The 13,277-nt window shown below is 48.1% G+C and overlaps 1 protein-coding gene across 1 annotated transcript in view; it reads right to left on the bottom strand.

Moving 5' to 3' along the window:
* DNAH9 (dynein axonemal heavy chain 9) overlaps positions 1-13,277 on the bottom strand; it is a 155,723-nt gene that overhangs the window by 11,076 nt on the left and 131,370 nt on the right. The window contains exons 60-64 of the mRNA XM_066332140.1: positions 12,711-12,938; positions 7,095-7,286; positions 6,630-6,821; positions 5,699-5,869; positions 2,370-2,552 (exon numbers count right to left, since the gene is read on the bottom strand). Coding sequence (XP_066188237.1) covers positions 2,370-2,552; positions 5,699-5,869; positions 6,630-6,821; positions 7,095-7,286; positions 12,711-12,938 — 966 coding nt within the window. The remainder of the gene's footprint in view (positions 1-2,369; positions 2,553-5,698; positions 5,870-6,629; positions 6,822-7,094; positions 7,287-12,710; positions 12,939-13,277) is intronic.

Here is a 13,277-nt window from a genome sequence, read left to right as displayed (position 1 = left end):
TTTTCCAAGCTGCCCCTGGGAGAGGTTTGAGATCTGATTCCATCTAAGGGCTATGGGGATTGTGCAAGAGAGATGGGACCAGTGAGAGACGCATTAAAACATAATTTAATGCTCTTATCTTCTACAGCCTCATGAAGGGTGAGAATGTCTTTGCTTAAGTCAGAGGTCACAACATCTCTAGTTGCAAAATCTTTTAAAGACTTATTAGCCAATAAAGTACTGCCACGAAGAATGTTCATGTCTTTAACCCAATTATTTTTTGTACACATTTTTGCTGCAGTGAGGACTTCCTTAACCAATCATATAACACAAAAACTTACAAAACTACACCTTTAAAGGTCTTACTGCCTTTGTAACTACTTCTATAGCTTAAACTTTAAACCCTAAAACTTTCCTCTACCTAGCTTAACATGTTTCTACTTAAACTACAAATCCACATTCTTGCTTCTAGCCTCTTAATCTGGAAGCCTTGTCCAAGGTCTCAGATCAAACCCTGCATTCATTTCTAAATCTGGGCCTGTAGGCACAAGGGTTTGAGAATTTTCTTGTTCATCCCCTAAGGAGCAGCCAGAGCCTTTTACATTTTGTCCCACTGAGTGCCTGAGGGGATGCAGGAGGTGACTTCTCCTACCAGCAGATGCAGCATCAATCACAGCCCTCCCTCACACCCTGCTGAACCCAGAAATCTGCATCCTAACTGGAGTGACAAAGCCAGCACCCAGGGGACACCCAGGGGACACCCAGGGGACACAGACATCCCCTCCTGGGGCAGAATCTCCTTCCACACCAGGGTGGAAGCAGCTGCAGTGGAGACCCATGGAAGTCCTTTGCACGGGCTCACACTCAGCAAGGGCAATTGTATCTCTTCCAAAACCCTTGTGATTTTAGTCTTTTTCTCTTGCAGTTCTGGACATTTTGTGCCTTCACACAAAACCAGTCTTTGATTTCAGCTCAGCCTGTGCCCCCTGAGACACTTTGCTCCAAGCTCCTCCCGCTCACGGATGTTTTATGAAAAGGTGTGATTTTTGGCTCACCTCTAAGTAGGCCATGTCTCAATTTGTGAGTGACCTGCTGTTGCTGTGGCACAGTCTGAGGTGGCCAGAAGTGCTTGTGCCCTGTTCCCAAAAGCCAAGCACTGCTGTGTGTGCCTGGGGACACAGTGCCACTGCAAATCCATCTGCGAGCCCCGTGGAGCCAGCAGGAAATTCTTCCCTGTGACCCTGTTATTACATGAGCAGCACCCTGCAGGATTTGCCAGCTCTCCTACTGATGATGCCTTAAGATGTTAGCTTTCATATTTTTCAGATCCTATAGTGCATTGCTGCATAGCTCAAAACTCCACATGAAGTGTTAGTTAACTGTCTTCACATTTTGGGCAGACAAAACAATCCCTCTGTGCTTCTGATCCAAGGACACACCACAGCCTCAGGCCCCAAAAAGTACAAACAAATGTGAATTGAGGGGGAACAAATGGGGGTAAATTATTTCATTATCTGAAGCTGTAATTGGACAATAAACCCCTGATATGCAAATAGACCAAACTTTTATCTGTCTGAAAAACTCGGGAGCATTGTCCATCTTGGGTGTAGCCTCTGTGAGGCTTTTGGCTTCCTGAGGTGCATCTATTGAAGGCATTTAATAAATACCCACTTTATTCTCTAACTCGCTGTCCTGGGGTGGATTTATGAGGCTTGTATCCCAATTGTCTGCTCTGTTTTTGCTGGATATTGAGTTCTACACATTTCAGACAGATTCTGAGAGTGAAGTGAGGGAAAGAAGAAGCGTTTGGTTTGTTTTCAGAAACTGCACTCACTCCTCATTCTGCTCCTGGACTCTGCTCTCTGCAATACAGACAGACAGTGGGACAGAGATCTCCTGTGCTTTGAGTTAGTTTTTAGGTGGCTGAGGCAGAGAAGTTCTCCTGACTGTTTTTTTCCTTTTTCTTGGAACTGTTCGAACCTGTTCTGGGCTGAAAACCCAGAAGAGCACTGGGAGGTCACACCTGTGTCCCACCGGGGCTCAATATGGCATTTCCAGCATGGGAGGGACTGAGAAGAGACTGGGGGAGCTCAGCTGCCACCCACGGTAAGGACTTTCTGAATTTGCCATCTCTTCAAACACCGAGAGGTTTTATTGTTTCACATTATTCATTTTTTTTTTTTGCTTGTGGATACTTGGCTTGTTAAACAAATAGGTTTTTTCCCCCACTTCTCTCCAAGGAAATAATTTTTCCGAACCAGTCGGGGGAGAGGCCGCTCGAATTTGCTATTCTGGAGGGACCCCATTGGGAGGTTTCCTCCCAAATTTGCCTTGAGCCAAGACACTCTGCCCAGCCCGTGCTCTGGGCAGCCCCTCCAAGGCAGCAGTACCTTGAGGCCCAGCTCCAGCTCGGTGAGCGAGCGCCGGATCTCGGCCGTGAGGACGTTCATGCGCTCGCACTCCTGCAGGGCAACCACGGCGTAGGGAGTCCTCTCCTCCACCCTGGCCAGCAGCTCTGCCATGTTGAACTCATCCGTCAGCTTCTCCAGCAGCTCTTCCACAAGGGCTTGCACCTGTGGCAAAGGGAGGAGAGAGGGCGGTTGTAAATGCGTCTTATAAAGTTGGCTTTTTGCAAATATTGTGTATAATTGTAATATATTATATTACTATTACATTATAATATTATTATAATATCATTATAATATTATTATAATATTATTGTATTATATTATGTAAAATTATATAGGTATAATTGTACCATATTATGTTTTATTAACGGAGCTTAGAAAAGTGATTACTGTATTTTCCGATTGTGACATAATGTAAATAGTAAAAAAACTGCTTTGTTTTGTTTTGGTTTTTTTCTTCTTTGTAACATCTAAACTGACCAAGCCATAAAGTATGAGGGAAAGGTAATCACCTTGTAAACCTGCATACAGACTGCTAAATTTCTGGGTTTTTTATCAAAATAAAAACAACCAAAAACCTCAAGAAAAATATTCATAAGACCCATGTTACCAGACAGAGTGGAGCCATCCACAAATAGATTTATCAAATAAGATTTTTGGGGCTACTTGAAACAGAAAAGAATGTTTTAATATCTGTTGAATATGTAAAACAGCCATGCTGAAAACATAGTAATTGAAAGAGAAGGGTGTGCTTTCTGGTAAGGCACCCCAGCTGGAACTTCCGGCTTTTCTGTCTCTTACTTGTCTATTTTTAATTTTTATTAAACTTACAATTTTTTCTAAAAGAGTGGAACTTGTTTTTCACAGGGGGATGCTGGTGAGTGAACCCCAGGATCACAGGAGCCTGAGCTGTGAGAACTCCCTCTGCCTCATCTCCAAAACCATTCCTGTCAGCCCTGGGCACCTCTCAAAGAGCTTGCCTCATCCTATTAAAATCCAAATGCTGGCAGAATGAGCAGCTTGCAAAACGATGGTTTTAAAATGTCCCCGTGACACCAGGCAGCCTCCTCTCTTCTTGGCTCTCTTATTTCTCCCGAGGTCACATTCACAAGGAGATGGATGTGGCTGGAGCCTCAGCTGAGCCTCAGGACAAGGCAGCTTATGAGCTGGTTTTCTCTGGTGTATTGATGGAGAGAGGTGATTATATAAAATTGAATTTTAAGCTGAATTTGGCATTCCGGACTAATGGAGCCGTGGGAGAAAAGCGTAACGAAACAAGATGATTTCCTGGTCACCACCACAGCTACTTCAGTAAGTACTAAACAGGGAAAGCTCCAATGCAAGAGAATCTTTGTACTGTCTAAAAATTAAATTAAATAGCCAAACCCCTTTCTGACAACAAGGCATGAAGCCCCTGCTGTCCATGGGATCAGCTGCATTCCCCAGGTTTACTGGGGAAGGTCTCACGCAAAGCTTTGCTTTACTTCTGAGCTGGAACCTGAGCAAGACTTCTGCTTGCTGGGGACCTTTTGGGGGAACTCATAACACAGTTAAAACTCTATGATCCAAAGGGCCAAACCTGGCATGCAGGGCCAGTGCTCAGTGCCAGGGCCAGTGTAAAATTACCCTGCAGGGTAATTTTACAGCCAGAACCACCAGTATTCATATTTTGGACTCTGTACTCCAATTCCCTCCTGTTGCTGCTCTTCCCAGCCCCGGGCTCCCATCAGCAGTGAGGATGTGGGGGCTTTAATTGCAGCCACACAGGTGGCTAAAGCTGGAAAAGCTCCTCAGCTGCACCTCGGGGGCAGCACAGAAATATCTGCTCATTTGAAATTCCCCTGCAAGTCCCTTCGGCTCCGAGTCCTTCACAGCAATTACAGCTCGTTTGCCGCAATGTGACCTCTGAAGTCTGTGGGAGGAACTGGACTTGTCAGAGACTCGGGAAAATGACAGGCTCACATTTTTTTTCACTAGAAGCTCCCTAAAATCACCTCAGCCGAACCAGGGGCTGGATATCCTTCAGTGGAGGAGTGGAGACAAGGCTTTGCTCTCTCCCATGCGAGGACCAAGTGGAAGGGACAGCTTGGATAATGACAGAGATGTTTTCAGGAAGATGAGCTGTGGGAGCGTGTGTCCCCAGGCACAAAACAGGGCGCTGAGGTCACACTCTGCTTGCCCTCAGGCAGATTTTATCCCCAGACAGAGCCATGAGCACTCCTGTGCTCCTGGGAGAGCCTTCTGGACTGTCACCAGGAGTTTGCAGGGTGGCCATGACCTGTGACACCACTGCTGGGCCACTCACTGATCGTTTTGCTTCTCTGGCTGAGGAGTTTATTTGCGTTTCAGCAACAAAAGGAGTGGGAGGGGAGAAGAGCCGCTCACATTTGCTACCTCTGAACATCTTGTTTGGTTTTGCTACCTCTGGATTATTCCTCTCACCTCAAACTGGAGTATGAACTGAAAACTGACCATGCTGGGCACTTCTAGGAGCCTCTCAGGGGAAGGCAGTCACTTCCCCAGCTTCACACCAAGGCAGAGGAAGCTTGTGTGAAACCACAGCTTTATATGAGCTGCCTATTAGCCATTCATTAAATTGCAAATCTTCAAACACAGAGCTGGCACCTTAAGACTGTGGGAGTAAAAACCTGAGCATGTGCTGGCTGATTCCAGATCTTGTCAGGGATGTTTGGGCCACGTTTTAATGAGCTGTGAGTTTCCACGGGGAAGGCTGAGATCAGCCCAGGACACAGATGTAGCAAAGGAGTTCAGCTGGAAATAAGGAATTACAAGGCCCTTGGGAGCTGTTGGGACACGGTGGCAGCAGCGAGAGGAGAGCTGAGCTCTGGGTGGCACAGGGACTGCTGCTCAGGGAAGGTTTATTTGCAACGCCTCCAGAGAATGATAACGAAGGCTCTGCAGCGCTTGGGGTAATTAAGAGGCACTGTCCTGTTACTGCCAACACACAGTTACATCCCACCAGGGAGATGTTCTGCATAAAACCAGACTTTAGGCAGGCAAAGGCAGAACACAGAGCAACGGACAAGCCTGAGCTAGACAGATGGACGAGACAGGCATCAAACCCCAGCAGCTGCTACTGATGCTCTCATCAATCTCCTCCTGGCTCCCAATTTCTCCTCTGCACTCTCACCATCTCCTCATAGGTCCCAATGCCCCCTGAGCACTCTCACCATCTCCTCCTGGCTCCCCATTCCTCCTCAGCACTCTCACCATCTCCTCCTGGGTCCCAGTTCCTCCTCAGCACTCTCACCATCTCCTCATAGGTCCCAACTCCTCCTGAGCACTCTCACCATCTCCTCCTGGGTGCCCACAGCTCCTTGTGCCATGCTGCTGTCCCGGGGCTGCAGCTCCAGCACGGTGCGCAGGAGCCGCTCCGAGCGCTGCGTCAGGAACCCGATCTCGGCATTGGGGTGGAGGCCGTACAGGTAGGGAGACTCTGGAGGCAGGGCATCGTCTATGTACTGCACAGAGACATTCAGGAGCACGTTAGGAGCAGCCTAGGGTGCTGTACCTGCAGAGCTTTAGTGCTGGAATCATACCGCCAGTAGGTCAGCCGGGCTGACCCAGCTCTGCCTGTGGCTGAAACTGCGGGGAAGTGATGGAGGAAGGAGAGTACAAATGTTTACAGAGCTGCTTCAGCTCCTGCTGGGAAAATTCTGTAATTGCTGGAGTTTGGCTTGGCTCCGTGTCCCAGGCTGGACCTTCTTTAGCAATTATCTGCTGTGCATTTCAGCATCAGCATCCTGAAATCTCTTGTGGGAATTGAGCTTCCAGTAGTTAAGTTTTATGAACAAAACCAGCCTGATGTGCCTCTCTCTGCTACTGCATTTGTGTACAAAGAACAGATGAGATCAGTAAGTAGATCAACAAGACCCTTCAGTGATTCTCATCAAAACTGATGATAAAAGGAGCTTGAAAGGGCCATTTTAGCAAACAGTATGTGGATGTAATTTTCCAGGAGCCCCACTTAAGTCTCAAGCACCAATACAGTTGCTCTATTCATGCATGAACAGAATGAGCCCATGATGAAGTAGCAAATTACCATTAGACTTGGTTCATCCAGGGGAATGCTGAAACATCCACAGGAACACAGCATAATGGGAAATAAGAGGAAGAGTGCAGGAATACTGCAGCCCTGTTCCTGCCTCCTAAGGCAGATTATGGGTTAAGGAAGGCATTCCATTTACATGTATAAATAATGCCAGCAAACAAAGAGTTTACCTGGTGGTAGCCATTATAATCCATGTTCCCTGGGAGGGGAAATCCAGGAGCGAGGCAGAGCTCTCCCTCCAGCATTTCTGGCTTGATAAACTCTTCCAGGTAGGTTCTGCAGAGCCGCCTGTCCCAGTCATCTGTGATGTGACCTCCGTACATGATCTCACCCACAAGGTAGCGCAGGTCATCGTAGGGGACCTGGGGTGTGGAGCAGGGTGGGCTGAACCCGAGCGCTGCCCTGCACCCTCAGGGCTCCCTCCTCAGCAAACAAACATCAGGCAGGAGTTAAGTCCTGCCCCAGGACAGCTGGAGCACAGCACAGTGCAGTTCCCCACTGAGCACTGGCACTGAGGTCTCCCACCTCCTCCCAAAAGCGCCCCAAACCATGAAGTTCTAAACCCAAAAACACCAGAGGAAATGGCATTTCAGGACAGCTTCAGGCCACCCTGGTGGCTTTGAGCCAGCCCCCACCTTGGAGCTGGCCTCCAGGTAGTTGTAGAGCACGCTGACAGAGATGGTGAGGTCCCCGGTGCTGAAGGGGTACGGGCGATTCCAGCCCTGGGCGCCGAACTTGCGCCGCTCCGCCACCACGGCGTGGAAATAGCAGAGGGCAAAGAGGATGCTCCTGAACTCCTTCTCCTGGCTGCACATCTCCAAGGTGTCCTGCAACACAGGACAGCTGCCCTCAGCCCCAGCAGCTCCCAGGGAGCCCAAACATGCCGGAATATGGACGGAGGTGAATTGCAGAATCACTGATCAAGGCTGGAAAACACCCCCTGTAATTGTTTTATGCTTATTGAATTTTCTGTTTGCTAAATTTAGTGTAGTGTCTACTAGAGGGTCTACTAGAACTTAGCTGTGAGATAGGATCAGGAGAGAAGTAAAGCAGGATTTAATCTTAAAGGGTACAAAGATAGATTTATTAATGTACACTAAAAGAAGAAAATTGGAATTAAAATGAAATTTCTAAAACACTCTTGCCCAGTAGAGCAAGACCAGCTTTGTCACCTGTTCTAAAACAAGAAAAGGGAGACTATTTCCCAAAATCCTCTAATAATTAACCCTGTGTGTTCACAGACACATATAATTCTTCCATTAACTATGAATTTCAAAACCAGTCACTAATCAGTTTAACTACTTCTTAAAAAAAAAACCCAAAAAACTTCCCCAATATCAAACTACCACACCCCCAAACCATGAAGTTTAACTTTCAACCCAATGCTCCCATGACCCATATTTTTTTGAACAATTTTTTGGACAATTTTTTTAACAATTATGGGGATGTGTCTCCAGCACTTCCCCGGGCAGCCTATTCCAGAGCTTAACCAACCTTCCAGTTTAGAAATTTTTCCAGACATCTAACCTGAACCTCCCCTGCTGATGCTTGTTGTCATTTCCCCATTGTTACCTGGGACAAGAGGCCGATCAAATTGTCCTCCAGTTCATTTTTGCATCACACACACACGTGCCAGTTTTCAAAGTCAGTGGCTTCGCATTGCAGATTTATTGGCAAATTCTAGCAAATATTTTCTGATGTAATATTTCCTGTTGCCAGCTCCGAGTCGCTCTGCACAGGAGCGCACACAGGGAAGGAAGGACACGTGCACCCACTCAATGCCCCGTCACCTGCATGTGCTCAACATGCCTCACCAGAAAGATGGGGAGGGAGCCACAGAAACACAGAATTCTCTGCTGGAAGGGACCTTAAAGTTCATGTTTTTCCAGCCCCTCTGCCATGGGCAGGGACACTCTTCACTATCCCAGGTTGTTCCAAGCCCCAATGTCCAACCTGGCCTTGAGCACTGCCAGGGATCCAGGGGCAGCCACAGCTGCTCCGGGCACCCTGTGCCAGGGCCTGCCCACTCTCACAGCCAACAATTCCTTCCCAATATCCCATCCATCCCTGCTCTCTCAGAGTTTGAAGTCATTCCCCCTTGTCCTGTCCCTCCAGCCCTTGTCCAAAATCTCTCTCTGACTTTCCACTCTCAGGTTGCTCCAAATCCCATCCAACCTTTATCTTAAAAAAATTGCCATGTTAGTCCTTTAATCCTCTGAGAGCACAACAGAGCTCAGGTGTTGTTCTGACCCTTTTCAGCCTTCTGATGTTTGCATTTTTGTAGTGGAGTTTCTCACAGACTTTCATGTAAACAAAAGTGATGTTTTGGAAACTGTCCTTCTTGTTTTCGCATTCCTCTCTGGAGGAGGGACAATTGATGGACTTCTAGTTTGACCAGTGTGGTTGAAGAGCTGGCAACCTTATCCTCCAATCCCTGGCCAGTGTCCAAAATCTATATAAATTGAAATTGAAAAATAAACTTCTCTCTTTTCTGCCCTGATCACTGACTGTGTACGTGTCCTTCATTTTCTATCCTCTAGCAACACTCAGGGTCTGTGCAGAAAACAGAAAATATATTAATATAAAGGGTGTAAGACATTGACCAAGTGCTTGTGACAATCAAGAACATCCCAAAACCTGTTTTCCCCTGGATTAGTCAGCACTCTGAAGTGCCTTTATCTGCATTGTGATGAAGAACTGCTTCACATACGTGCAGAACACCTTTCTCATTTTAGGAAACATCCCAAGAACGACCCAGTTCACTCTCATTCAGCCTCTCTTCAGTTGCCAATTCTTCTTCAGCTACAAAGCAGAACAATATCCCCTGCACAGAATAAAGGGCCTCCTTTGTAGCCTTCAGCTGAAAGCTAAATTTGAACATCTCTTCTGTATAAAGCAGGGAAATGAGGTGTAAAAGGGACCCCACCCACTCGCTTCAGCGTTTCTGATAAGAGATGTTTCATAATCCTCCAGCAATTTAGAAAATGCTAATTACTATTGATTGAAACGAGCAGAGGCAGCATGAAAATGTTACTTGGGGTGAAGATTCTCCCCTCCCCTGTTGTCCAGGATATTTTGTGGAGTTCAAGATGATGAATGACAGTAGATAAGTGGGGAATAATCTTCCCTGACCACTGGCATTAATCCTTGCATGGTGCCTCCCCCCACACCTGCTCAGCAATGTTCCCTCCTGCTCCTGGGATTCTCTCCATACCAACATCTGCCTGCAAAAGCAGCTGTGAGCTGGCCCATGACCCAGGCCCTGAGGTCCACAATGTTTTGGGGCTGCTCTTTCTTCATCCCAAATGACAAGAAGCTTTATGGAGAGAATAACAGAAGAGTTTGGGCTGGAATCAACCCTTGAACCCAAATCAATGTCACCCCCTGCCATGGGCAGGGACACCTTCCACTGTCCCAAGCTGCTCCAATCCTTGTCCAGCCTGGCCTTGGGCACTGCCAGGGATCCAGGGGCAGCCACAGTTGCTCTGGGCACCCCGTGCCAGGGCCTGCTCACCCTCCCAGGGAGGAATTCCTTCCCAATATCCAATGTACATCTACCCATCTTCAATTTGAAACCATTCCACTTGTCCTGTCCTTCCAGGATCTTGTCTAAATTCCCTCTCCAGCTCTCTTGAAGTCCCTTTTGGTACTGGAAGGTCTCCCTAGAGTCTTCCCTCCTCCAGGCTGAACAACCTCAGCTCTCTCTACCTCAGCAGAGGTGCCCCATCCCTCTGATCAGCTCAATGGCCTCCTCTGGACTTGTTCCAGCTGTGTTTGGGGCCCCAGAGTGAGGCTCAGCCCTGCAGGTGGGGCTTCACCAAAGCCAGTCAGAGATTTCTCATGAGAGCAAACAACCCTGCAAGATGTGCCCGGTGTGTTCCCAGCACAGCCACGGGCTGCATGGAGAGGCTGGAATCATGTCACACCAGTCATCCTAAAGGGCAGTTTGGGGGCTGGGAGCACCTTCAGAGCCTTCTGCTGGGATCCTGCTGTGAGGGCTGGGTGCCAAGGCATGGGCAGGGTGTGAGTGAGTGTCAGGGTGGCAGGACATAGGACTCAGTGTCCCCAGGACAGGAACCAGCAGGAACACGGGTGCTCAGCCCTGGTCATGAGCAAAAGGGGTCCTGGCTGAGCCCCCCTGGCTCCATCCTGCCCTGGGGCCCATGGGCTGCTCCCAGGAAGTCCTGCAGGGATGGGATCCTGCTCTGCTGCTGTCCCATGGTGAGAGCTGAGCTCACTAAGCCTTACAGCCCCTCTGACACTGATCCACACCTTCTGGTGCTGTAAATGGATTTGTAGAGGATTCTCAAAGCCTGAGAGGACGCTCATATAGTATGGATTTGTGTGCATGCTTTGAGATAGAAAATGCTAACTTAGAAATGCCATGGGATAGGACAGGCATTGTTGAGAGAGAAATGGAACTGGAAACAAGTCAAATGATGGCCTTGCAAATGGACTTAAGATACTTTGGAAAAATAGAACTATGAAAGATGTATTGTAGTAGGACACACGAGGGGTGATTTTAGATGACTGGCTTTAAGGCATTAACAGCATTGTGTGGCAAAAGCTGATAGGCCAATAAACACTTATAAAGTATTGTAATTAGGAAATAGTTTGGCTTCTGATTGTGATGGCGTGAATTGTAACATCTGTATTGTCTCACCCTTCTCATGAGACTGAAAATGGAATAAAAGTCTTTAAAACACCTCTCAGTTGCCTCATCTCTGGGTCAGGAAAAAGGTACAATCTGATGCTCTGGGGCACCAGGAATATTTCCATCACTTCCCCACATGGGGCTGTTCCCCTGCACAGCTGGGACAGGGGTCAGTGCCTGCTGTGACAGGAAGGTTTTTGAGCAATAAACACAATAAGCACCCTGCCACGGGGTGCTCCTGTGGGCCAGCCACTCTCACATGGCCTAATTTAAATCCTGGCAAAGCAACTCCTGCCTGCAGGCAGCTTCCAGCTCTGATTTGCAACACTCCTGATGTCAGCAAGGTCTTGAGCTGAATGGCCTTTGGGCACACAACACCAATCTCCGTGTGCTGCTCTGGAGGGGGATGTGGGATGTGAGCAGATCAGCAGTTCTGAACCTCTAAGCCAGGTTAAACAGCAGCAGAAAAGTGAGGTTGAACCTGCTCACCTCCTCCAGCTGTGCAGGTTAGATGGCAGGTGTCACTCAGCAGCCCAAAATGGAGGGACTCAGAAAGAGAAATCAACTGAAACATGGCAAAGTGTCCAGGGCTGCAGTCAGAACTCTGATTCTGTACTGAAAGAGCCTTTCTGAGGTGCTGGAGTCACCGTCTCTGGATGTGTTTAAAAAAAAACTTGGATGTGGCACTTAGTGCCATGGTTTAGTTGATGAGGAAGTGTTAGGTTAGGTCCTAGGTTGGACTTGATGATCTCAAAGGTCTTCTCCAGCCTGGTTAATCCTGTGATTCTATGGGATTCTGTGATAACTCAATGGGTGAGAAAATTATTAAACTGCACAGAAGGCTGGTGTCCCGTGCCCTGCTGCAGGAAAGAGGCTTCTCAGGATCACCTGAACACTCTCCTGGGAAAACCAGTGCTTGGAAAGACATCTGTGCCTGGCTTGTGGGGAAGAGCAGAGGTGGGTTCTGGACCCAGAGGCTCCATCATGCAAGGGGGCTTGTGGGAAATCAAGGCACAGAAAATTCTCAAAACCTCATGCCTGCAGACCCAAATACAAAAAAGAATACAGGGTTCAACCTGAGACCTTGGGAAAGGCTTCCAAATTAAGAGACCATAAGTAAGAATGTGAATTTGTAGTTTAAGCAGAGACATATTAAGCTAAGTAGTGGAAAGTTTTAAAGTTTAAGATACAGAAGTAGTTATAAAGGTAATAACAAGTTTTAAGGTGTAGTTCTGTAAGTTTATGTGTCATTATGTGATCGGTTAAAAAGGTCTGCATTGCAACAAGATATGTGATATAAATTATTCAGGGACTGGTGTGAAAGTTAAAACAATACGTGTGACAGTAGTTTTTTGGCTATTAACCTTTAAGAGACCTTGGGACCTGTCGTGTTGGGACCACTGGCCATCCCTGGCGAATGGAGCAAAGATGTTCTCACCCTCCTTGAGACCGAGGCAATAAATCAGGTTTTAAGACATCTCCCAGTGGTCACATCTCTCTTAAAATCCCAACGGGGACTGGGGAGGCCGCGTCCATCCTGCTCCCCAGGGGCTCCAGCACTTCAGCACACCCACCACGTGCCCAGCCATGCTCCTACCTGGCTGAAGTTGTCCAGGGCCTTGTGCAGGTTGGCGTGCATGCCAGTGGGGGCCTCGCTGGTGATTTTGATGGAGTTCTCCAGGATGCCCTGAGGGATGATGTGGCTCTCGGGGCACGGCGCCGGCTCCGCGCTGACAAACACGCGGAAATCCCGGTGGCTGCCCTCGCTGAGCTGCTCCAGCTTCTTCTCCAGACTGCTCAGCCACTTGGCCACCAGGTGGATGTTCTGGCAGGGACAAAGGGACAAGGCTGGGTCAGTCCCCCTGTTACACCCTGTGGTGGTTTCAGTTTGCCAGTCTTGGTATCCGAGTCACCAATTAATGTAGTGGTTTGAGTGCCCACTAGAATAATTTATTTCTGCTGAGCTGGCACCAAATCCATCTCACTGATGGATGCTCTCTAGAATTTGGGACTTGCCCCAGGAGTGCCTGTGTGCAGCTCCCAGCCCCAAAGATCCACGTGCATCGGGAACATTGGAAAATACAAAAAACTCAGTGTAAATCAGCAGCAGAGCAGCGAGTCACAGCTGGGCTGGCTGGGCTCTCAGTGCTGGAGTTCTCCTCAT

The sequence above is a fragment of the Sylvia atricapilla genome, chromosome 18 (genome assembly GCF_009819655.1).
Source record: "Sylvia atricapilla isolate bSylAtr1 chromosome 18, bSylAtr1.pri, whole genome shotgun sequence".
Taxonomy (NCBI): Eukaryota; Metazoa; Chordata; class Aves; order Passeriformes; family Sylviidae; genus Sylvia; species Sylvia atricapilla.
This window is presented reverse-complemented; position numbering and strand designations above follow the sequence as displayed.